Source organism: Larimichthys crocea, chromosome XIII (genome assembly GCF_000972845.2).
Source record: "Larimichthys crocea isolate SSNF chromosome XIII, L_crocea_2.0, whole genome shotgun sequence".
In the NCBI taxonomy this organism is placed as follows: domain Eukaryota; kingdom Metazoa; phylum Chordata; class Actinopteri; family Sciaenidae; genus Larimichthys; species Larimichthys crocea.
In genome coordinates, this window is record NC_040023.1 from 34,084,861 (window position 1) to 34,110,358 (window position 25,498).

General features: G+C 44.9%; 1 protein-coding gene across 1 annotated transcript in view; it reads right to left on the minus strand.

Annotated features, from left to right (window-relative positions):
• Nucleotides 1-23,250, minus strand: part of rftn1b (raftlin, lipid raft linker 1b) — a 108,335-nt gene extending 85,085 nt beyond the window's left edge. Inside the window, exons 1-2 of the mRNA XM_019279111.2 lie at nt 22,519-23,250; nt 12,110-12,303 (exon numbers count right to left, since the gene is read on the minus strand). Of these exons, the coding sequence (XP_019134656.2) occupies nt 12,110-12,257 (148 nt within the window). The 5' untranslated portion in view covers nt 12,258-12,303; nt 22,519-23,250. The remainder of the gene's footprint in view (nt 1-12,109; nt 12,304-22,518) is intronic.
• Between the last annotated feature and the right edge of the window lie 2,248 nt (nt 23,251-25,498).

Genomic DNA, 25,498 nt, shown 5'->3' on the forward strand with positions numbered 1-25,498 from the left:
TTTTCCAGGCCCGTAATCTTTTATGACACCTCACATCCTTTTTATAAGGACCCAGAAAAGATAGGGGCGTGGATGCCATCGCAATAGCAGTGCGATATGCATTATGTGCGAGATCTTGTGTGTTCTCAACGACGCTCGGTTGCCGGCGGAGACCACCTGAGCGCATCACAAACGGATTATGTGCGAGTTGGCGGACAGCGAGTACGCTGTCTTCCGAGCGGATCCTTCCGCATGCAGTGTGTTTCGGGGTTACTGTTTGACCACAGGTGTTTTTAAAACCACCAGGAAGAAAAGGATGTTTTTCAGGCCTGGGGTAGAGGAGCAAAGCTCACAAAGAAGCGAGCCGGTTGTCGGTGCCAGAACCTGAGCTGCAAGCCGGTGGCAATGAAACCCAAGTACATAAGAGAACCGAAGGGGACGTTGAGGAGGCCACCAGACAAGAGTAAATCTAATTCTTGGTGGTGACTGAGACGTTGCTGTTGAGTTAGCTGCTGCTGTTCTTGTGTTGTTGACCTGCTCGATGTTTGGCTGAACAAAGTTGTCGATCGAGTAGTTTTGATCTAATTCATAACATAATATAATCACAAACAAATGCGTACATTTATCGATACTGCACTGGATTTAGCTTTAGCCAGTTGTCACGATTTTTTGTTGAAGCTCTCATTCTATCTGTATTATTGTGTGGCCTACAGCTCTACCAGAGACTAATTCCATATTCAAATCTTTGACTGTGTCTTAAATATTTTACAGGTTTCCTGTAGAAAAAGGCCAGCACATGAATCATTACCTACGCTTACATACCTGGTACGAGTAATTACAGCCATGAGTAACACGCTAACCCTCAACCCGAAACCGCTGATGCAGTGAAATGATTCAGCACCGGGACGCACTTAACAATCTGATTTCTCAAATTTAATGTGCCTATGGGAAACAGGCACACACACACACACACACACACACACACACACACACACACACACACATTTTAGAAGATGAACAACAGAGAAAGATAACAGAGGCGTACGTGACAGTGACAGAGAGACAGAGCAAGAGGAAACTGATTACAGTAAGTACCACCCCCACCATCACAGACAATACTTGAAGATAATAATATGGCCACATGCCAAGAACACACACACAACCACAGTTTCAACAAAGGAGGCACCCGTCCACCTCCCCCTCCCCCTCGCGGTCCCCGCCCTGATGTCAGTCCTTACACGGGAGGGCGAAAGAGCTCGCCTGGCCCCCCCGAGACGCCCAGATCCTCGCTCCTTCATCCATCCAGTCTAGTCAGCCTGACAAACTAATGGAGACTAATCAACTGTCAGGGCAAAGATGCCGCACACTACATCTCAGCTTCCCGTACCATCCCCCGGTCCCCCTCCTCCTCACTGCAACCTCCCACGCCGCCACCAAACTCCCCTCCCAGCATCATTTCAGTTATAACTGTCATGAGCAGAAAACAGAGTGATGGCTTATATAGCAGCCGACTCCTCTTGGCCTAGACTAGAGCACACGTATACAAACAGAACTGAATCTGTCCGAGTACATCAATACTCATTCTGCTCATCTTAATGACCTCCATCATAAACTTAACCTTAATTAACCACCTAATCTCTTAATGTACTTCACCTTAAACCCCCTGGTGTCCTCGCCTGCTATGGCTGCCAAAAAGTCAGTGCAAGTTGGCAGATGATTACACTGTGCTTTGTAAATCAATGTATTTGACAGCTGTGTGGCCGAGGGACAGAACCCAGTGTGTTTACAGGCATCTAATAATCGGATTATAATCAGGTACCAAAGTACTTTTGATTATTGCAGCCGTCATTTAAACACTTAACCAAGTGTCCCACTAATAGTCTAATAATGGAGTCGGATTACTCTCTTAAATGACTCTGGGTATCGATTCGCTTCAGTCTGGACTCTTTCTTTGTTTTGGTTCTGCATGCAAGCTGCAGAGTGAGATAGGAAAGAACTGGTGGTGTGTCTAACAGTGAAAGAAAGGGAAGGGTCTGCTTTGAGAATAAAACCGCTTATATCTAACCAAAACTTTACCCAACGTCAAACTGTTGAAATCTTTTGTTGACTTTGTAACATCAGCCATCTTTGGCTCAATCATTGTTAATTGTCCGACACACACAATAACACACACACACAAACAAACAAAACACACACACACACAACACACAAAATCCCTAACATTTAATTATGTCTCGGCATCTCAAAGCAACACCCACCTCCCATCTCATAAACACTCAGATGAGGGAGGAAGGAGAAGGGGCTCTGCCCGGCCTTTTCTGTGTGTGTGTGTGTGTGTGTGTGTGTGTGGTGTGTGTGTGTGCATCAGTGTTGGGATGCTATCTTTGAAAAGGGAACTGATCATTTCCATATTTCATGCGCAGCACAGGGAGCCTCAGAGCGTCTCTCACTGTCTTCATAGTTAACGTTTACTTGCTCATTCAGGCCAGTATCTCGCCAACTAACTCAAACGGCTGAAACTTTTGTGAGCATCGAACCTGGACCTTGGAACAAAACACCCTCTCCACCCAGAAGGCCTCCACCCTTTACTTTGTTTTGCATCCCCCTGCAGCAAGTTGGACCTCAGTGCCATACATAATGATGGCCACCGGGAGGATGTTGGCGTAGACTGGGCTGAAAAATTCTAATCATTAGCGCAACGTGAAAGCGTGACTGACTAATTGTCAGAAAAAGAAATTAAACAGTGGCTGCCATACAGGGAGCGGGCGCTAATTAACATTCCTCATTACAAGAAAAATCCTGATGAAATTGCAGCCAGTGTGCCGTTATTCCATGAGTGGCATCTGCATTGAATCCTCAGTGTTTTTCTGCTGGGGATACGCAGGACTATAAGCCGTTTACAGGAGAGGAGGTAGGCAAGTAATCACATCGGGGTAGCTTTCCAGTAAAATATGACACACAGCTGAGACGTGGATGCTGTGCGATCAGCCCTGCGCAAAAACTTGCGAGGCATATTCCGTCTTATCGCGCAGAGGTAGATGCAGCAAAATGCCAAATGCCTTGACTATCCGTATAAATTTAAACTATGCATGCGGAAGGGCAATATAGCTTTTACGACCACGCAGCACAAAAGGACTATCACATATTCGCAGGAAGGGACCGTGGGGTTTATCGATTAATGGCAACCGTAGATTCGGCTTTCAGTGCTCGACTTGTCGGGTTTAATCTGTTGGAATGAAAGACTGAATAATCAAAAGAAGGTGCAGTCGTATACACATATATACAACAGACTGCATAAAAAAACAATAAAGGTCAAAGATTATTTAACGAGATCAGCATTGCCGTACCATCTTTGCCGATGAGGAAGTCCAGGGTAGCGGTATGTGTAGGCCACGCCCACTTTGGTCTCCACCTGTGCGCTCTCAAGGTGGAGTTAAAATCTTCCCCGGGCTCGTCTCCATCGACGCGGCTTCATCTTACGCAGCCCGCAGCCATGGCTCCACAGTGTGTGTGTGGTTTCTCTGTGCACGGACCCTGCAAAGCAGACAAGAAAACACACTGAGATGGTGTGTCATTGTCACTTTGTGGTGTCTGTGTGTGTGTGTCACAAAGTGAGTAAACAGGTGAGATGACTGAGGTTAGTGTGTGTGGGTGTGTGTGATGAATAGAAGTTCATGGAAGAGAGGATATGTCAGTGTTTCCAAAACACAAAATTAATTCATTTAAAAAGCGTGGTATTGGAAGTGTGGGTAGCAATCTACGGTTGTAGTTGCTGATTGCAACCACCTCGCCTCAACCCTCTACTGCCTGGCAAAGAAGGAGAATCTACGGGTGGCCCTAGAAAAATGCAAACTGCCCATGTAGAGCAGAAAAGCAAACTTTAGCTTAATCAGTAATATAAAAATTTCTACATATGTATGTTAATAAAGATCATATATAGATAAAGAAAACACACTGGAGCTTAAAGTTTAAGTATTGAGCAAGAGATTAAACAAGGCATCAAGTTTTTAGTAGTTTATTTTTATGTAAATTAATGAATACTTATTCATGATCATTTCGTTTTGCATGGAAAAATCTTAATTGTAAAGTAACTAGGCAAGCTAGGTGTCCTACTAGCAAGTATGAAAAAATTCATAAATGGAAAAAACATATTAAAGCACAAACACCTTTTAAAACTTTGCTAGTGCATTATTGATGAGTAAATACTTCCTTTACTGTTCTTTCGTCCTCCCCTGGGTATGATGAGAAGGGTCAGATTAAGCCTCTAGTGACACACACCGACGTGTACCACCACACACACTATATATAGAAAGTCAAAACATTCCAGTGCACTCAGATATATGAGTGCTCATATTTCCAGGGAAACCAATAAAGAAGAACATGCCGATAAGCCGTCTGTAAATAAATAAATAAACCGATTATTATGGACTTGTTTTTGCAAGGCTCCCTCTCCTCCTCGTTCCCAGGGAGACCAAATTAACAGAGACACCGTAGCAGGAGAAGAGAGGCCTAAAGAGCATCGCTCACCCAAATGGGGTTGGTGACAGCCCACTCCTCTCTCCAGCGGCTGCGTCGGGGAGCAGGTGACATCCGATTTGGTGCCACTGATTTTAAACCAAGGATGATGGAGTAGATGGCGCGGCGGCAGGGCCCTCCCCCCCTCCCACCACCGGCCTGAGAGGAACCCTCTTATATGCTCCTTTCTAATTACACGAAGTCGCCGGGCCTTGCCTGGAGACTCAAAATCCGCAGCCGGCCGTCGCTTCAGATGACGACAAGGACAGGAAGTGAGGAGGGGCAGGATTGGATGCGCAAGGAAGGAAGTGGGAGGCGAAGATAGGGAAATGGAGCAGACGGGGGCTACACTTTAATAGGAGGTAGGGTGAACGGCAAAGATGGAAAGGTGAGAATCAATCAAGGAGAAGCAGGAAATTGGGGGGGGTGGCCGGGTTGGAGCTTGTTCGTCCGACAAGGGGTGGGGAGAAGGGGGAGGGAAGAGGCGCGGTGTATGTCTTATGCAAGTAGAAGCGGGGAGAGAAAAACACCGGTCAACTAGAGTCCGCGAAATAGAAGGGGTGATAAACAACACGAGGGAGCAGAGAGAGGGAGAAAGTGAGAGAGTGAAGTGACTAGGAGAGGTTCATTACGGCTGTCGTGAAAGCAGTGTTTTCCGTTGAGCACTAACACACATCTATTTGTTGGGGCTTTATGAATCTCAACTTGCATCACCATCAATATCTCCCAGCTCGAACAAGCGCCTGAAACGACCGCGGGCTGACGGATTGTGTGATTATCCAGAGCCCGCTGGAGTCCTGCGTGCTGGTTGCGCCACCCCTCAGTCCGTTGTGTGGGTTTTTTTAATAAAACTTCAGACTTGTACATTTTGGAGATTGCTGTGTTGTGTCTTGCCTAGCAGGCCTCCGCAATGAAGGACTTGATGTCTTGCTTCGTTTTTCATTTCGCAAGAACAGAGAAAGCGTGCACAATCTGAAGAGAGCTACGGCTAGTCAAAGTCCCTAAAAGCGTTCAGTACTCCCTCCTAAACTTTCACTCGGACTGCGATTCACCACGCAACATTATAAATGGATCCCCCTTCAAAGAACTGTATGCCTTCGGAACAAAAAACAGCATCTGATTTCCAGTCTTATTTCACTGTGCCTACAGTTAGGTTTGTACATAGAGTTTTTTATCCATTTCTCCCTCTCCCCTGGAGAGAGTAGAACAACAGAGGGAAGCGAGGCTCTGTCGTTCTACAAGATGGAGAAGAGGTATTGAGAACAAGGGATGAGGGGGGGGGTCTTTTGAGGGAAGGGAAACACAAAGTGAAAAGAAGAGAGGGACAACAAAAGGATGGGTTTGATTTGCCTCAGACTCCTTGAGACCGGAGAGGAGGCGATGTTGAGGCGAAGGCGAACGCGATTAATTTTAGAGCTTGACTGACAAAGGGAATGTGAGATATTATTCGATTTTTGAGTCCGGTTTTATTCCTCCAATCTCTCTCTGAGGCAGGTCAGGAAGCTCGACCCCCTAGCTCCTCTACACCTTTTTTTTTTTGGGGGAACTGGGTGGACAGGGTTGCTCCAGGGAGGCGGGTCCATTGAATTTCCCGTTATGCGAATTCGCACGCTACCCTCTTTGCCATTTTTGTTCCCTCGTTTGTCGCTCTCGCTCCTGGGTCTTTTGAGGTTTTTTTATTCGATCAGAGTTCCCTCCGCATAAGCCCAATTGCCTTCGGCTGCTTAGTTATTGTAGCTGGGAATGCCCTTAGTAGTTTGCCTCTAACCCCCCCAAACCACTCCGCACCGCACTTTTGAGTGATTCTGATGCTCTAATGTTTTGATTTCTTTCCTCATAGTTTTTGCGATCTCTTCAATCACCAAAAGTTTGTCGGGTGAGGGTTTGCTTGGGGCGCTACTCGTAAGTCCTGACACATTCACCTTCAATCTTCTTACTATGTGTATTTAGTCTCCATACAACCCTTCGGGCGGAAGATGGCACTCGAGGAGCAGTTGGGGGTATTTAATCGGAGCTTTGTCACGGAAAATAGGTCCCTGCTGAGTTGTCACTGTTTTTGATCTCATAACTCATAAGATTCTGAGTCTTTTATGCAAGCCACAAAAGACAAAACAACAATCCAAAAGAGGATTAAAAAAAACCAGCGTAGAGCTGCTACGTTCATGAATATTTCGTTGTGGTTCGTCCACCACGAGCGTTACCTCACAGTATACAGTCACGTCCACGGAAGAAGACCGAGTTGGGGAGCTAATGAGGAATTGGAACTTTACATCCGGCCTTTTTACATCAGCGGAGACGACGTTAGTACGAAATCCAAATGCACTTACAGACCATCACAGGGTAGAAGAACCACCCACCAACCCCCAGCGAGCGCATCGGATTGTATGAATTTTCGCCTTAATGCCGTCTGAGTAGATCTTCCCCGTTATAACAACATGTTTCCAAGGCCTTTGATGCAACTTGTGCTGAGATCAAACTCGGCAGAGCATGGGAAGCTTCAGAGTGGATAATGGAGGAAGAACTATTAGGACACGGTGTTTTCTTGTGTGCTTCTCCATGTCAGTCGCCTGTTAAGCCCACTCTCTCTCCTTCTCCCTCTCGCTCTTTATCACCCTCTTTGGCTTTTTTTTCTGACTTTTGATTCTTTTTAATCTGACATGTAAGTGGAGCACGTGGGCTGATTATTGTGGGTACGCAAGTCCAGTATCAGCCTATTTAGTGTGAAGAGGTAGAACTTGAGGGCTCCCAAGCCCGTGTGTTAGAGAGACCATCATGTAAATAGAGGCAAGAACCGTCACAGGGAAAACAAAGCGGGTTATTTGGTTGAAATGCTTCAAATGGGGCCGTGTTTTACAGTAGGTTTTTCCGACAGGCAACCTTCGGTGGTCGTAGCCTCCAGAGAAAAAAATGACAGTATCGGTCTGTGCTTGAAATAGAAGTAACACGACATACGCTGCAGAAAAAGGTCGAGTTGGGGGGGGGGGGTCAAGGATCTATTGAGCTAATGTGCTTCAGCACAAAGGCAAGACAACACTGTGGCGTTTGCTGCAAGAGGTGGAAAGAAAAAATGAGGACGTTCTTATTCGTGCAGCAGTCCTGACAAACATCAACCACTATTTACATAGCTACTCAGAATAACACCCCACACACACACACACAACACACAGAGCTCTTGAGATGAGGCTGGCCGTCCTTAATTACACGTTATCAATATATCAGATTTGTTCACAGCATAACAAGTTTTTGTCTGGTTTTGGTTTGTTCAAGGGGCTCATGAGTTCCCATGGTACCCCCGTCCTATGAATATAAACAGCTACTGTCACTGGTTATTATTTTTTTTTAGGGAACGGTTTTGAATTTTGACAAGTAGGACCCACGCTTCAGGCAGACGTTTATGCCCGGGGTATCAGGGAAATCCCCACGCTTCAGACCCTTGTGTCACTAGGGTTACCTTGCATAGATCACAGCGCAGATAAATTAAACAGTAGTTTGATTTCGTGCTAATGTGATATAGCTACGTCCTAAGAAAACCTGCGGTTGGGTTAATGCTCTACTTTCACGCCACAAACAAACCCACCACGAGTCGATTGAACCAGACAAAACATATCAGGTGTGAGCTTAGAGCTGGCAAGAAGAAACTCCATTTGGAAAAAAGCCCCCACGCTTCCTTTCTCTCCTCCTTCCTTCCTTCATCCTTACCACTGCCGCAGCTATGAAACGAAGCCGACCTGCGAGAAGTACGTAACGCTCTTCACACACCAACAACTGTTTCACTTATTTCGGTGAAACTGCATCATATTCTGTGGAGAAAATGTTTTCTGGTTTTCCTCTCTGTGATTTACAGAGTTTATGATGGACAGTGAAGTAAACTGCTGCCAACTGTAGCTGCTGTTAGCTCAACTCAGTTTGTTAGCCGGGCTGAGCTCAGACCACCGCAGGAGTGTCAAGGCTAAAATACACTGCATGCAGAACGGCACGATACGTTTCAATTTTAGTCAATGTGTCAGCTCACCCAGTGAGCTACAAAATACAAAATACAAAATACAAATTTATTTTCCAAATAAAATACTCTGTGTTCACCGCGGATCGAGTTTCATTACAAGAACACGTCATAATGGGCGGGGCCGACCTGAAGTCAACAGGTGAGGGGTTTTCAGGCGTAATCATTTATGACACCTCACATCCTTTTTATAAGGACACCAGAAAAAAGATGCGGCGTGGAATGCCATCGCAGGAGTCAAAGAGACTACAGCCGGCGATATCACGCGATTATGCATGAATTTGCGAGATCTTGTGTGTTCTCACGATGCTTGGTTGCTGGCGGAGACGCACCTGAGCGCATCACAAACGGATTATGTGTGAGTTGGCGGACGGCGGAGTACGCTGTCGTTCCGGATGCAGTGTGTTTTCGGGGTTACGGTTTGTACCACAGGTGTTTTTAAACCACCAGGAAGAAGAGGATGTTTTCAGGCCTGGGGTAGAGGAGCAATGCTCACAAAGAGCAGAGCCGGTGTCGTGCCAGAACCTGAGCTGGGCAAGCGGGTGGGCAATGTAACGGCCCCTTAGCCTCTTTGGACATAATGATAGAAGCTAAGAGACCGGAGGGGACGTAGAGGAGGCCACCAGACAAGAGTAAATCTAATTCTTGGTTGGTGAGACGTTGACTGGTTGATGTTAGCTGCTGCTGTGTCTTGTGTTGTTGACCTTGTTCGATGTTTGGCTGTTAACAAAGTTGTCGACTCGAGTAGTTTTTGATCATAAGTAATATAATCACAACAAATACAGGCGTACATTTATCGATACTGCACTGGATTTAGCTGTTAGCCAGGTGTCACTGATTTTTGTTGAAGCTCTCACTCTATCTGTATTTATGTGTGGCCTACAGCTCTACCAGAGACTAATTCCATATTCATAATCTTTGACTGTGTCTTAAATATTTTACAGGTTTCCTGTAGAAAAAGGCCAGACACATGAATCATTACCTACGCTTACATACCTGGTACGAGGTAATTACAGCCATGAGTAACACGCTAACCCTTCAACCCAAAAATCCGCTGATGCAGTGAAATGATTCAGCCACCGGGACTGCACTTACACAATCTGATTTCTCAAATTTAATGTGTTCCTATGGGAAACAGGCACACACACACACACACACACACACACACACACACACATTTTAGAAGATGAACAACAGAGAAAGATAAACAGAGGCGTACTGACAGTGACAGAGAGACAGAGCAAGAGGAAACTGATTACAGTAAGTACCAACCCCCACCATCACAGACAATACTTGAAGATAATAATATGGCCACATGCCAAAGACACACACACACACACAGAGTTCAACAAAAGGGAGGCACCCGTCCACCTCCCACCTCCCCCCTCGCGGTCCCCGCCCTGATGTCAGGTCCTGTACGACGGGAGGGCGAAAGAGCTCGCCTGGCCCCCCCGAGACGCCCACGATCCTCGGCTCCTTCATCCATCCAGTCTAGTCAGCCTGACAAACTAATGGAGACTAATCAACTGTCAGGGCAAAGATGCCGCACACTACATCTCCCAGCTTCCCGTACCATCCCCCGGCCCCCCTCCTCCTCACTGCAACCTCCCACCGCCGCCACCAAACTCCCCTCCCAGCATCATTTCAGTTATAACTGTCATGAGCAGAAATAACAGAGTGATGGCTATATATAGCAGCCTGACTCCTCCTTGGCCTAGACTAGAGCACACGTATACACACACAAGCTGAATCTGTCCGGAGTACATCAATATCTCATTCTGCTCATCTTAATGACCTCCATCATAAACTTAATCTTAATCTAATCCACCTAATCTTAAATGTACCTTCACCTTAAACCCCCTGGTGTCCTCTAAGCTGCTATCGGCTGCTCAAAAAAGTCAGTGCAAGTTGGCAGATGTTATTACACTGTGCTTTGTAAATCAATGTATTTGACAGCTGTGTGGCCGAGGGAGAGAACCCAGTGTGTTTACAGGCAGTCTAATAATCTGATTACAATCAGTGTACGCACAGTATTTTTGATTATTGCAGCCGTCATTTAAACATCTTAACCAAGTTGTCCCACTAATAGTCTAATAATGGAGTCGGATTACTCTCTTAAATGACTCTGGGTATCGATTCGCTTCAGTCTGGACTCTTTCTTTGTTTTGGTTCTGCATGCAAGCTGCAGAGTGAGATAGGAAAGAACTGGTGGTGTGTCTAACAGTGAAAGAAAAGGAAAGGGTCTGCTTTGAGAATAAAACCTGCTTATATCGAACCAAAACTTTACCCAACGCCAAACTGTTCGAAATCTTTTTGTTGACTTTGTAACATCAGCCATCTTTGGCTCAAATCATTGTTAATTGTCCGACACACACAATAACACACACACAAACAAACAAACACACACGCACACGCACACACACACACACACAAAGAATCCCCTAAGCAGTTAATTTATGTCTCGGCATCTCAGGAAGCAACACCCACCTCCCATCTCATAAACACCTCAGAGTGAGGGGAGGAAGGAGAGGAAGGGGCTCTGCCGGCCTTTTCTGTGTGTGTGTGTGTGTGTGTGTGTGTGTGTGTTTGTGTGCATCAGTGTTGGGATGCTATCTTTGAAAAGGGAACTGATTCATTTCCATATTTTCATGCGCAGCACAGGGAGCCTCAGAGCGTCTCTCACTGTCTTCATAGTTAACTTGTTTACTTGCTCATGGCTCAGGCCAGTATCTCACCAACTAACTCAAACTGGCTGAAACTTTTGTGAGCATCGAACCTGTGACCTTGGAACAAAACACCCTCTCCACCCAGAAGGCCTCCACCCTTTACTTTGTTTTGCATCCCCCTGCTAGCAAGTTGGACTCAGTGCCATACATAATTGATGGCCACCGGCAGGATGTTTGGCGTAGACTGTGCTGGAAAATTCTATATCATTAGCGCAACGTGAAAGCGTGACTGACTAATTGTCAGAAAAAGAAATTACAACAGTGGCTGCCATACAGGGAGCGGGCGCTAATTAACATTCCATCATTACAAGAAAAATCCTGATGAAAATTGCAGCCAGTGTGCCGTTATTCCATGAGTGATCTGCATCTGAATCCTCAGTGTTTTTCTGCTGGGGATATGCAGGTATAATGCCGTTTACAGAGAGAGGAGGTAGGCAGATTAATCACGTCGGAGGTAGCATTTCCCAGTAAAATATGACACACAGCTGAGACGTGGATTGCTGTGCAGATCAGCCCCTCGCAAAAACTTGCGAGGCATATTTCCGTCTTATCGCGCAGAGGTATGATGCAGCAAAATGCCAAATGCCTTGAGCTATCCGTATAAATTTAAACTATGCATGCGGAAGGGGCAATAATTTAGACTTTTACGACCACGCAGCACAAAAGGACTATAACATATTCGCAGGAAGGGACCGTGGGGTTTATCGATCAATGGCAACCCGTAGATATCTGGCTTTCAGTGCTCGACTTGTCGGGTTTTAATCTGTTTGGAATGAAAGACTTGAATAAAATCAAAAGAGGTGCAGTCGTATACACATATATAAACAGACTGCCAATAAAAAAACAATAAAGGTCAAAGATTATTTAACGCAGATCAGCATTGCCGTACCATCTTTGCCGATGAGGAAGTCCAGGTAGCGGTATGTGTAGGCCACGCCCACTTTGGTCTCCACCTGTGGCCTCTTCAAGGTGGAGTAAATCTTCCCCGGGCTCGTCTCCTCCGACGTCGGCTTCATCTTACGCAGCCCGCAGCCCATGGCTCCACAGTGTGTGTGTGTGTGTGTGTTTCTCTGTGCACGGACCCTGCAAAGCAGACAAGAAAACACACTGAGATGGTGTGTCATTGTCACTTTGTGTGTGTCTGTGTGTGTGTGTGTGTGTGTGATGAATGAAGTCATGAAGAGAGGAAGTATGTCAGTGTTTCCAAAACACAAAATTAAATTCATTTAAAGAAGCAGTGTGTAGGATTTAGTAGCATCTAACGGTGTAGTTGCTGATTGCAACCACCTCGCCTCACCCTCTACTGCCTGGCATGAAGGAGAATCTATGGTGGCCTTGAAAAATGCAAACCGCCCTATTTAGAGCCAGTGAAAACATACCATAGTTAATCATATTATATAACATTTCTGCCATATTATGTAAATAAAGATCATATATAGATAAAGAAACACACTGGAGCTTTAAGTTTAAGTATGTGAGCAAGAGATTTAACCAAGGCATCAAGTATTTAGTAGTTTATTTTTATGTACAATAATGAAATCTTATTCATGATCATACATTTTGCATGTAAAAATCTTAATTGTAAAAGTAACTAGGAACTAGGTGTCAACTATACAAGTATGAAAACAGAAAATGGAAAAACTCATATAAAGCACAAACACCTCCAAACTGTGCCTAGTGCATTATTTGAGTAAACAGACTTCTTTACTGTTCTTCTTCCTCCCCTGGGTATGACGGATGAAGGGTCAGATTAACCTCTCGGTGACACACACAGACATGTACACACACACACACATATATATGAAAGCAAACATTCATGCACTCAGATATCCATGATTCCTCAGGGATTTCCAGAGGGAAAACCAATAAAGAAGAACATGCCGGATAAGCGTCTGTAAATAAATAAATAAACACGATTAAATGAGCTTGATTTTTCACAGGCTCCCTCTCCTCTCTCGTTTCCCAGGGAGACCAAATTAACAGAGACAACCGTAGAGGAGAAGAGGAGGCCTTAAAGAGCCGCCTCACCCCAAATGGTTTGTGACAGCATCACTGCCTCTCTCCAGCGGCTGCGTCTGGGAGCAGGTGACATCCTATTGTGTGCCACTGATTAAACTCAAGGATGGATGGATAGATGGCGGCGGCGGTGCCCTCCCCTCCCACCCCTCCACCCCGGCTGATGAGGAACCCTCTCTATTATGCTCCTTTCTAATTACACGACGTCGCCGGGCCTTGGCCTGGAGACTACAAATCCGAGCCGGCCGTCGCTTCAGAGACGACAGGACAGGAAGTGAGGAGGGGCAGGGATTTGGGATGCAGGAAGGAGTGGGAGGCGAAATAGGAAATGAGCAGACGGGGGCTCCGTTAATGAGGTGAACGGCAAGAATGGAAAAGGTGAGAATCAATCAAAGGGAGAAAGAGGAAATGGTGGGGGTGGCCGGGTTGGAGATTGTTCGTCAGAAAAGGGGTGCGGAAGAGAAGGGGAGAGGCGGCGGGTAATGTATGGCAAGTAGAAGCTGGAGAGAAGAAAAAACGTTCAATTAGAGTCCGCTGAATAGAAGAGGGGTGATAAACACACAAGGGAGCAGAGAGAGGGAGAAAGTGAGAGATGAAGCAGGAGATTCATTACGGCTGTCGTGAAAGCCAGTGTTTCCAGTGGCACTAACACGAAAGTCTTTGTTGGGGCTTTATGAATCTCAACTTGCATCACAATAATATCTCCGCAAGCCTCAGAAAAGCAGCCTGAAACGGACCGCGGGCTGACGGATTTGTGATTATTACCAGAGCACGCCGAGTCCTGCGTGCTGGTGCGAGCCACCCCTCGGTTTGTGTGTTTTTAAAACTTCAGACTTGTACATGTTTGAGATTGCTGTGTTGTGTCTTCGCCTAGCAGGCTCACGCAATGAAGGACTGATGTCTTGCTTCCGTTTTTTCAAGAACAACAGAAAAGCCGTGCACAATCTGAAGAAGCTGGCGTAGTCAAAGTCCCTAAAAGCGCTTCAGTCCCCTCCTTAAACTGTCACTCAGGACTGCTGCAGTTCACCACGCAACATTATAAATGGCATCCCCCTTCAAAGGAAACAGGCTAAGCCTGGAAAAAAAAAAAGCTTGAATTTTTCCAAGTCTTGAATTTCACTGTTGCCTACAGTTAGTTGTAAATAGCTTTTTATCATTTCTCCCTCTACCCCTGGAGAGAGTAGGAACAACAAGAGGGAAGGCGAGGCTCTGTCGTGTCTACAAGAGATGGAGAAGAGGTATTGAGAACAATGGGATGAGGGGGGGGGCTTTTGAGGGAAGGGAAAAACAAAGTGGAAAAGAGAGAGAGAGAAAAAAAAAAGGATGGGTTTGTATTTGCATAGCTCCTTGAGACCGGAGAGGAGGCGATGTGAGGCGAAGGCGAACGCGAGTATTTTTAGAGCTGAACTGACAAAGGGAAATGTGAGATATTTATGATTTTTTGAGTCACTGTTTCTTGCCTCCAAATCTCTCTTCTGAGGTTAGGCAGGAGAGCTCGACCCACCTCGGCTCCTCTACACCTTTTTTTTTTTGGAAGGGGTTGACAGGGTTGCTACAGGAAGGAGGGTCATTGATTTCCCTTTTGCTGAATTAGCAACGATCCTCTTGCCATTTTGTTCTGTCTTTTGTCTCTCGCTAATGGTATTTTGAGGTTTTTTTATTCGATAAGAGGTTCCATCCTCATAAGCCAAAATTGACGTTCGGATGCTTTGTTGTAGCTGGGATGCACTTAGTTTTGGCACTAACAACCAAAAACATCCCACAGCACTTTTTGTGTTCTGTGCTCAATGTTTGTTTCTTTCAAAGTCATGTTTGCGATCCGTCAATCACCAAAAGTTTGTCGGTTCGAGGTTTGCTCACTGGGGTTGTTGACTGTTGCTTCTCCGGGGGATGTGACACATTATTAAAGCTGATTTTGGGGCTCTAACGTCGTAAAGTCCTGACACATTATCACCTTCATCCTTCTTACATTTGTTTTAGTCTCCATCAACTCCTTCGGGGGGAATATGGACTCTAGGCAGGCAGTGGGTTTATCGGAGCTTTGTCACTGAAAATAGGTCACTGCTGAGTTGTCACTGTTTTGATCTCATAACTCATAATATCTGAGTCTTTTTCAAGCCACAAAAACAAAACAACAAGCTAAAAGAGGCTTAAAAAAACCTCGTAGAGCTGCATACTTTCCTGATATTTCTTTGTGGCTTCGTCACCACGAGCGTTAGCCTTCACATTATGCAGTCACGTCGACGGAAGAATACCGAGTTGTGGAGCTAATGAGGAATTTGAACTTTACATCCATGCCTTTTTACATCAGCGTAGACGACGTAGTACGAAATCCAACCTGCACTTACAGACATCACAGGGAGAAGAAGCGAGCACACTGAGTGATTTCCCTTAATGCCGTCTGACTGAGATCTTCCCCTTAATACGAGACCATGTTACAAGGCTTTGATAGCAACGTTGCTGAGATCAAACTCGGCAGCATGGGAAGCTTCAGAGTGGATTAATGGAGGAAGACACTAATTAGGACACTGTGTTCTTGTGTTCTTCTCCATGTAGTCTCCCTTTTAAGCCCACTCTCTCTCCTTCTCCCTCTCGCTCCCTCGCGCTTTATCACCCTCTTTGGCTTTTTTTTTCTGACTTTTGATCTTTTTTAATCTGACATGTAAAGTGGAGCACTTGGGCTGAATTTAGTGGTGGGTACTGCCAGTCCAGTATCATCCATAGTTTATTGTGAAGAGTAGACTTGAGGGCTCTCCAAGCCCGGTGTGGTTAGAGAGACCATCATGTAAATAAGAGGACAAGACCTCACAGGAAAAACAACAGCGGTGGTTTTTGGTTGAAATGCTTCAAATGGCCCGTGTTTACAGTATGTTTTCCTGACAGGCAACCTTCTGTGGTCGTATCCTCCTGAGGAAAAATGACAGTATCGGTCTGTGCTTGAAATAGAAGTAACACGACATACCGCTGCGAGAAAAAGGGTCGAGTTATGGGGGGTCAAGGTTCTAGTGAGCTAATGTGCTTCAGCAACAAAGGCAAGACAAACACATTTTGTCTTTTAACTTCAAGCGATGGAAGAAAATGAGGAACCTTCTTTCTACAGCAGTCTGACAAACATCAACCACTATTTACATAGCTACTCAGAATAACAACCCCCCACACACACACACACACAGAGCTCTGAGATGAGCTGGCCATCTTACCGTTATCATGATATCATAATTGTTTACATCATAACAGAAGTTTGTCTGGGTTTGTTTGTTCAAGGGGCTCATGAGTTCCCATGGTCCCGCGTCTCTTGATACAAACAGCTACTGTCACTTTTTTTTTTTTGTTTTTAGGGGAACTGTTTTGAATTTTGACAAGTAGGACACACGCTCAGCAGACGTTTTAGTTTTCCGGTGTATCAGGGAAAATCCCCACGCTCAGACGCTGGTGTCACTATGGTTACCTTGCATAAATACACATCGCAGATGAATTTAACAGTAGTTTGATTTCATGCTAATGTAACATATCTGCTGTTGGTTGGTTAGATGCTCTCCTTTCACGCCACAAACAAACCTCACCAGAGTTCGATTGAACCAGACCAAACAGATCAGGTGTGACCTTAGAGCTGGCAAAGAAGAAACTCCATTTGGAAAAAGCCCCCACTCTTCCCTTTCTCTCCTCCTTCCTTCCTTCCATCCTTACCACCTTGAATCCTCACCTAAGTGGGACAGAGAGGATGGAAAAAAAAAAAAGAGGAACCCAAGAGAGCGGCACAAACAATGGACACTGAGGCAGGATGTTAATGCTGTAACCTTTAGTGATTATACAGTGCTTTTAAGAGACCGACATACCGTGTGTGGCTACATGTACTATACAGGATCATTCTATTCAAACTGCCTGTCTGTGTAGTTAGTGTCAGACTTAAAAATCTAACTTTTTTTGGCATCTCTTGGTGAAGAAAAAATACTTTTCCAACCACAGAGAGCATACAAATGGACAGAGAAGAAGTCGATTACGGTGCATTAAGGGGCTTGAAAAGCTTCTGTGCTTTCACGCTTATTTTCACCATGAAACTGGGTCGCTGTTAGAATCCATCCACCGTTGTGAAACTGAGCTGACTACGTTGAAACGGAAACAAAACCTACAAACTTTCCAGAGCCACCATTTATCACGCAGGAGACTAAAATATGAGATTTGGGTAGAATTGATATAGATAACACAACGGTGACAGCCTCAAGGTCAGAATTCACATTTGATGGGGACTCTGTAAACAAACATGTGCTGCCGGGTGCTCGCGGATTATGGTGGATTGAGGAACAAAATTGTTTACCGCCAAGAAAAATGCATCGCTTTCTTTGCCGCGGTACAATGTCATGCTGTTATATCCACGAATCAGAGCAGACAATTCTTTTGAGTTTAGAGGAAAGTTTTGTTACCTCCACTGGTAGGATGTAGATTTTACTGTGTAAATGTGCCACAAATGACACAAAGCTTTAACTACTGCAAGTGAATGTGTCATAATATAAGCAGCTCTTGATATTTATACATTGAGGATGCCACAAAAAGGCTTAAACACAGACATCTCCCCATTTAAACCCTTACGCGCTCCCCTGCAGCGATGCCATGGGTGTCGAAGGTGAAATTGCTTTTTCAACTCACTGAATGTGGTATATTCGCTTTGAATGCCCAAGGACGATACATAATGGCAAGCCTGCGGGAGGGAAGAAAATGGAAGATGAGGGGTGATGACAGAACGGGCGAGTAAACAATGGTGTCTGTCTGAGAGTCTTCGCCGTTTCAAGGCTCCGGGAGGCTCCGAGGTACGCCACGGCCTCGGCCAACCTCGTCTACATACAGTCTCAAGGCCCAGATACAGTCTGTCCACACACACACACACACACACACACATCGTATCAAGGGAGCTATTGCCATGGGAACCAACCCCTCTATGACTATTCCCTTCTCAGGAGAATAATAGGCACCAATCCCTCTCAACCTCTCTCTCTTTCATTGTCAGTTTCTTTCTTTCTTCTCTTTTTCTCGTCGCCATAAACTCTCACCCCTCTTCATCACTAGGACTGGACCTGTTTTTTTCCTCCTCCTCTTTTCTCCTTCGTGTCCTCCAATTCTGTTCCCTTCCTCTCTTCGTCTCTGTCGTTAGTATGATCTGTTATGCATAATCTATCCACTAGGATAGAAATCCACTATCTAGGATTTTCTTACGAGTGAACGGCGAAGCATTATCTCGACCCAACCTGTACAAACAGTACGTCGGCTGTTTCCGAGATGGAGCCAAAGGGACGTGGTTAAAGAGGGATTGTTTGTCATTTCAAGAAAGCGGGAGAGAAAAATACTTGGTTTAAAAATAGAAAAGTCTTTGGTTGCCCCCTTTGCTATTTTTCTCTAAAACACGGAGGGGTTTGAAGAGATTTCCCGTGAGTGTCTCATTGCTTTCTGTGAACTTGCTCCAGGCAGGTCATTTTTTATTAAAGCCAGCCGAAGCCAAGTTCTTAGGTTTTCAGACACCCTATCGACATGTCCGTGTTGAACATTACCCAATCAATACGGCTGCAATTTTCTTGACCACCCATTACAACTGGAGTCAATTTGCCTTATGGAAATATCAAGGGGGATGCTTTCTTTCTTTCTTTCTTTCTTTCTTTCTTTCTCTTCTTCAGTTCGAGGCTAAGCTGCTACACAACTGGCTGCAATATTGGCTCTTTTGTTTTTTTCCGTCTCGCCTAGAGGACTCATCCTAATATGCCGTCTCAGGTCTAGGGCAATGCCAGAGGCGTGAATAACTCAGTATCTTCAAAAGCACGATTACTGTCACCTGGCAGGGAAGTGAGGTAAAATAATCTTCGCCCGAGATCTTGTAACCGAGTCTTTCTGAAGGGAAAGGACGTGAGAATTTGCAGCGATGGCTGCAATCAAGATGACACCCTGTCATGAGATCTGCAAAACTTGCGCTTTATCTAGCAGTGTCATTCAGCCATGTTTACTGCCCAAGGTTAATATTAATGGAAACGAGGATGCCAAATCTGACTTCTGTTCAAGAAATGACACCAGAGTTTCCATCCAAAATGCACAAAACTTCCCAAGAAAATACCTGGAATTAAGCACTGAATATCTCTAAAATACAGATAACCCTGTCAACCGAGATTTAAAGTCACCTTCCGGGAACTTATTTTGGAATCAAATCCCTCATGTGTTTATATTTCATCATCCCAAATCTGAAGCTTGTGTGAGTTAGTTTTCCTGCAGCATTAAACAAGCGCAGCATGAAATGAGAGGAGTATAAAATTAAGATAAAAATAACGACCTCAAAAATAATTACCTTTCAATTAGATGTAGCCTAAATCTCATATATAGACAGAACGTTCTTGTATTTTTTGTGTGTGTGTTTGTCTGTCTGTGGCTGTTTGTCTATACGTACTGAGTGGAGGGGAGTACACACTTTAGTTTACACAAGCCAGCGCTTGCCAATTACCTTAATCAAATCTCACACCACACAGGGGGATTCACTGTGCCCGGATCAGATAACAAACATAAGTTGATTAAAATACATGTTTGCTAAAAAGACTGGAGCGAAAGGAAATCAACACCGACTGAGAAAATACACAAACTGATGGCTCAAAGTGAGGATTTAGAAAGTCGGTGTAGTAAATGTGTATGTTGATTATACAAGAAAATAACATTGGAGTGATTAAAGGGTCAGTTCACCCAAACTTCGAACATCTTCTCACTTCAGCCTGATGATTTTGTTCAATGTGTTCAGTGTTATGTACCCAAGGCTTGCCATGTGTGTATTAAAAGCTACTAAGTTATAAATAAAAGGGTTATAAATCTGAAATAAAGGTCAATGGATCTAACTATCAATTCTGTGGAACAAATGCTAATAAAGTCATTAATAAAGAGTTTGTCACTTTCTAATAAGCCGTCAACCAAAGGTTAGAAAGTCATTTGAATCCCTAAAGGTTAATACATCATCAATAAAAGGCTCTTGCAACAATCCATCAAGTCTGCAGTTATAGATTAACGGACAGGTTCTTATATTTCAACTCTATCTTTAGAATACTGTTGCTCGCATCTACTGTACATACATTAAAAGAGTTAGTGCCTCCTGGACATGAAGTGGTTCCTTCCTTGCATGACTACAAAGTAGGATTTTAGGAAATGTAGCCTCATAGTACAAATCCTCATTTCGTCAGCATTGGGAAACAAAAAGACCACTAATGTCTTGTGTTATCTTCTGCTGAACTTCAGGATGCCTTTTTAAACAGAACATGGGTATCGCTTACATTACAATCAAAACAGGATCCTTAATGATTACATATGGGCATGTCAGTATGGCATTAAGATTAAGACAGACTTGCAAAACTCTGATTTTGGTCCTGATGTGCTTGAAGACAGCAAATAATATGCAAACAGCAGCCTGAGGGATTTTTCACAACCTGGCATCCTATACACCACTGTTTGACTTATAACTCATCTATAAATCATGTTTTAGCAACCATTAATAAAGTCATTAGTTACAACTTAGAAGAAAACGTCACTCACCTCCATTGTGTTGGGAGGCAAGAAATAACAGAGATCTCAAACCTGGCCAGATCAAACCAAACCTCTGCATGTGCATTGGCTTCGTATCATTAGATGTAAGTAAGAAAAATATGTTTGTTTTTGGGTAATTTGGATGAATTAACCCTTTAAGGTAATGGTTCCTTTCACCTTTTGCCCTGTATAATGATTCGAAGTGACACTGTAGCGTAGCGAAGCCCAAAAAAAAACCTCAATCGCTTCCACATTTCCAACAGCCGGGCTGCAGAGTACCCATGTATGCTGGAGCCATATGGTTTTCTGTGTGTGTGTGTGTGTGTGTGTAAGTGTTTAACATGTGCGCTCCTGTGTGTATGTGCAGCATGTATGCACATGTGTGAATGTCATGTTACACGCAGTCACGACACTGACCCTTTGATATACACACTTGACACGGAGCACATGGCGACTCTTTGTCAGTGTCACGTGTGCGTTTGTTGTGTGTTTTGAGCCTGGGAGTGTGTGTGTTTTTTTGTCATGCATTTTATGTTTGTGAAGCTAAACGTGCACGTGTGTGTGTGTGTTGTATATTTGTATGTATCTGTGTATGTGTGTGTGTGTGTGTGTGTGTGTATCGTGTTTCAAGTTTGTGTATTGGAGACACTGTCCACATGCTCTTTTTTTGTAATGTTTTCTGTACGTGCGTTTATTTGTGCATATATTCCATGCATGCATGTGTGTGCGTGTCTAGGTGTGTGTGTGCATCTGTGTGTGTGTGTGTGTGTGTGTGTGCGTGTGTGTGTGTGTGAGACACGGTCAGACAAACTGAGACAGGGAGAACTCCTGACCCACCAACACTGTAGAGTTAACGCAGCCCGACGCTCCACAACTCACCAGCTGGAACTAATTAACAGCAGTTCAGTCAGACGGAGCTCTCTCGCTCACTTTCTCTCTCTCTCTCACACACACACACACACACTCTTTTCTCCTCTTCCCCCGGCTTTTCCTCTCTCTCATGCCCTCGTCTTCCTCCTCCCTGACATCCCCCTCCCCGCCCCTTCCTTCACCTCCTGCCATCACTCAACTTGTTTTTCCCTTTAAACCTCCTCATCTCGCACACACGCACGCATGCCTGCGATGAACTCATGTACCGGAGCACATAGTCTAAGCATGTAAACATTCACCAGTGCGGACAGACACGAACATATCAGCACGCATGCTACACAAAGAAGGGAGGGGGGGAAACCCACACTTTCACCCTTCATGCATACGGTACAGTGGCTCACAAATCACACACTCCCATGTCTCACTCCCCAGTAGTGGGAGTGCTCTGATACTGTACACCAGACACATCTTGAAACACTGTCAGGGTTCGGTCTGTGATTGGATCCAGGTAGACATTTTTGAGATTCTGTACCATCCATCAAGCATAAGACTTCAAAACAACAAGATCTATTGATGTGCATGATGAATAGCCATGAGTGTGTGTGTGTGTGTGTGTGTGCTTGCGAGCATGTGAATGTGCGAAGAACATATGTGTGAATGTGTGTGTGGTAGCGGTGGACTTAGAGCTTCTTGTTGAACACACTGCTCCGGAGCCAAACTTGTGGCTTGCGGCGTCGTCTAATGAATCAACTCTCTGTGGTAAACAATTGCCATCATGCAGTCCAAGTTTACAGTGGCTGTTCTCCAGGGGAGTACAGCAACACATCTGCTATGAAGTACAAACAGACAGAGAAAAAAACAAAAACACAAACCTACCTGTTTCACAATCTCGTTTTTTTTTTTAAAGTTCACTGCTTGGACGCGAAGGCAGCAACTGGACCAGAACTTCCAGCAGAGAAACGCATTCTAACTTGGAAGGAGACCAGCCGCACAAAGAGAGAGAGAGAGGATGGAGGAGCAGGAGGTTTCAGATGCTGTCCGGCAAAAGATGACTGTGGTTTGCTGCTGTGCAGCTGGCTGGCGATAAGCAAACCACCAATCCTCCGGCAAGGCAACAGAAGAGAAACCAGAGCGTCTGTCGCCTCTACGAGCACAACAGCAGCAGCGGCAGCTCCAGCTCCAGCAGCAGCAGCAGCAGCAGCAGCAGCAGCTCCAGCGGTTTTGGTTCGTCTTCCCCTCCTCGCCACCTCACAGAGCTCTCAAACACACTTGTAAGCTCGGTGTGTTTAGGTCATGCTCAAAGTATGCCTGTATACCGATGTTCTGCAAGCTCAGGGAAACCACATCCTGTCACATATTTACCTCCCTCCCCTGTCTCTCCCCTCCTTTTCTCTCTTTTCAGTCTTTCTGTGTGGTGTGGTGTCCTCTCTCTCTCTCCTCTCTCTCTCTGTCTGTATCTGTGTCTCTTTTCCTGTGTCTTTCTCTCGCTCCCCTGTGATTGTCTGAAGCAACTGAGCGCTCTGACCCAGCGTCTGTTCAGCACTGCCTCTCTATCTCTCCAGCAGCCGCACCAGTTCCACTCGGCTGACTGAAGAATCCATCTGAGGAGAGGAGGAGAGGAGGGGGAGAGAGAGAGAGAAAAGAGGGGAGGGAGAGGAAGAGGGAAAGGAGGGGAGGTGGGGAGGGGGCTTCGCTGGGAAATACCAGAGTTTAGAGAGAAAGAGAGAGAGAGAGAGAGGGAGGGAGGAAGAGGTGGTGGGTGTTGTTTAGGGAGCGAAGGACTAAGGAAAGATTGGCAGAGAGAAATTGTGATCAATACTTTGTTGATGGAGAGAAGTAGAAGGGAAAGCAGCTGAATGCTGTGCCACATAGTCGATAATACACACTCTCTCACACACACACACACATATTTTTGGGTGCTCGTGCAAGAAGTATAAAGGGTGCAAGCATGATGGTTGTTTTGTTGAGTACAGCTGTGTGTGTGTGTGTGTGTGACTCTCACTACTTCACTAATCCGTAGTGGTTATGCATATTTAATACGTCCAGGGTCAGGACCCCCTATAGCTCTGTATTTATTATTTAAGCCAGTTCGTATGAGGGGCCATCGCTCTGGAGAAACACCAGAGCTTCTGATACATAAACTGTGATTTCCACCATGACAACAACTACTTCTACCTTGAACAACAGCAGCAGCAGCAGCAGCAGCAGCAGCAGAGATCCGTGTTGGTACGGGGGGGTTTCATTGCTGGAGGCGATCACAGACCTGCATGTCTGCTGACATCAGGGAAGACGTTTCCATCACTGTCTATCTGTCTGCACCATTAACTCTCTGCAGTGTTTAAAATCTATTGATGGATACAGTGTAAGTGACTGTGGTTTGACCTTGGTTCTGTTTTTTTTTGTGCTGACTGTGTTTTGAATTTCATGATGATGTTTTGTTTGTTATGTATGTGTGCAATGGGAATGATCATCTGCTGTTCCTCTCGGCTTTTAGCGTGTTTCGGTTAATTGTTTGGGGGTCTCACACAGCATAAGCAGGCAGCTGTTTTCAGCTGGACATATTTAATGAATACGCAGTACACAACCTGCCAAGCCCCAAATGTTCAAGCAAAGTTAGCAAGTAGCTGGTGATTATAGTGAAACATTTAGCAGCCAAAGAACCAGATAATTATCCAGATATTACTAATATCAACTTAAAAAGGTGATAAAACTTGCTGTTTCATGTTTCACAGAGAGAAGTCCACGTCGTGACACGCTGGACCCTTGTGTCTGGATAGAGGCACAAGGCTTGGACTGGATCCTGGTGGGTCAAACGGGTTGACCGGTGGCTCAGTTACATCCTCGGAGGAGTGGAAACATTTGGCCTTGAAGAGAATGAGGCAAAACTAATGAAAGAAAACTATTTATGAAAGGTCTTTATCCTCAGATTCAAAGTAAGTAAACACGTTTTATTGGCGCTTGAACAGCAGTTTGACGAAAACAAGAGTTACAATCGCTCATAAACAACCACCTGTTGTCACATGACCAAAATTACATAACATATTGGATCCATTGGCTGTTGGGACTGTAAATTATGTGAAGATTAGTGATCTGATTTTGTTCTTTTAAGCCTGTTTTCACTGAATGAAGCTCAGGTTTTTAACTTAACTTCACCACTGACTGCAGCATTTTCTGTTTGAATCTCATCGGCGTCTTTTAAGGTCGATAAAGAGACAGATTGTTTGTTCCATTTGGTTCTGTTGCAGGACGGGGTGGCCAGGTCACTGATTCACAATAGGAATGAGGATATTTGACAATGGTGACTATTTTAACAAGCCTTGGCACATGTTTCTCAAGGATGCGAAGAAGGCTATGGAGACAAAAACAATGTTTACACAGTGGTGCACAGCTGTTATACAGAAAAAGTTCTGCATCTGTCTGTCAGACCACAACGCCGGTCCTGTCTGAAATACCTCAACAACTGTTGGATGGCATGAAATTCTGTACAGCTGTGTGTGAACCCCAGAAACTCAATATGTTGGTTTGCTTCCAAAGCGTGTGAGTTGAGTTTAGTGTTACAATTAGCATATGTTAGGATGCTGACATGCTAAACTAAGATGGAGAACCTGTTACGAGGTTAATATAAACATGCTGGCCCTGCCACAGCACTGATGTTTGCACAGTGCAACCTGACAGGGCGGCTATGAGTCTAGTCTTGTTAATCTGCAACATCTGCATCATAACCACATTGACCATTATGCAATACATGTACCTATTTCCCCAAACTCCTGTAATGTGTTATTTGTAGATATCCTGTGATAAATCCAACAAACAAAATGTGTGACCCTCCTTGCATGTGGTAGATATCTTTCAGTTT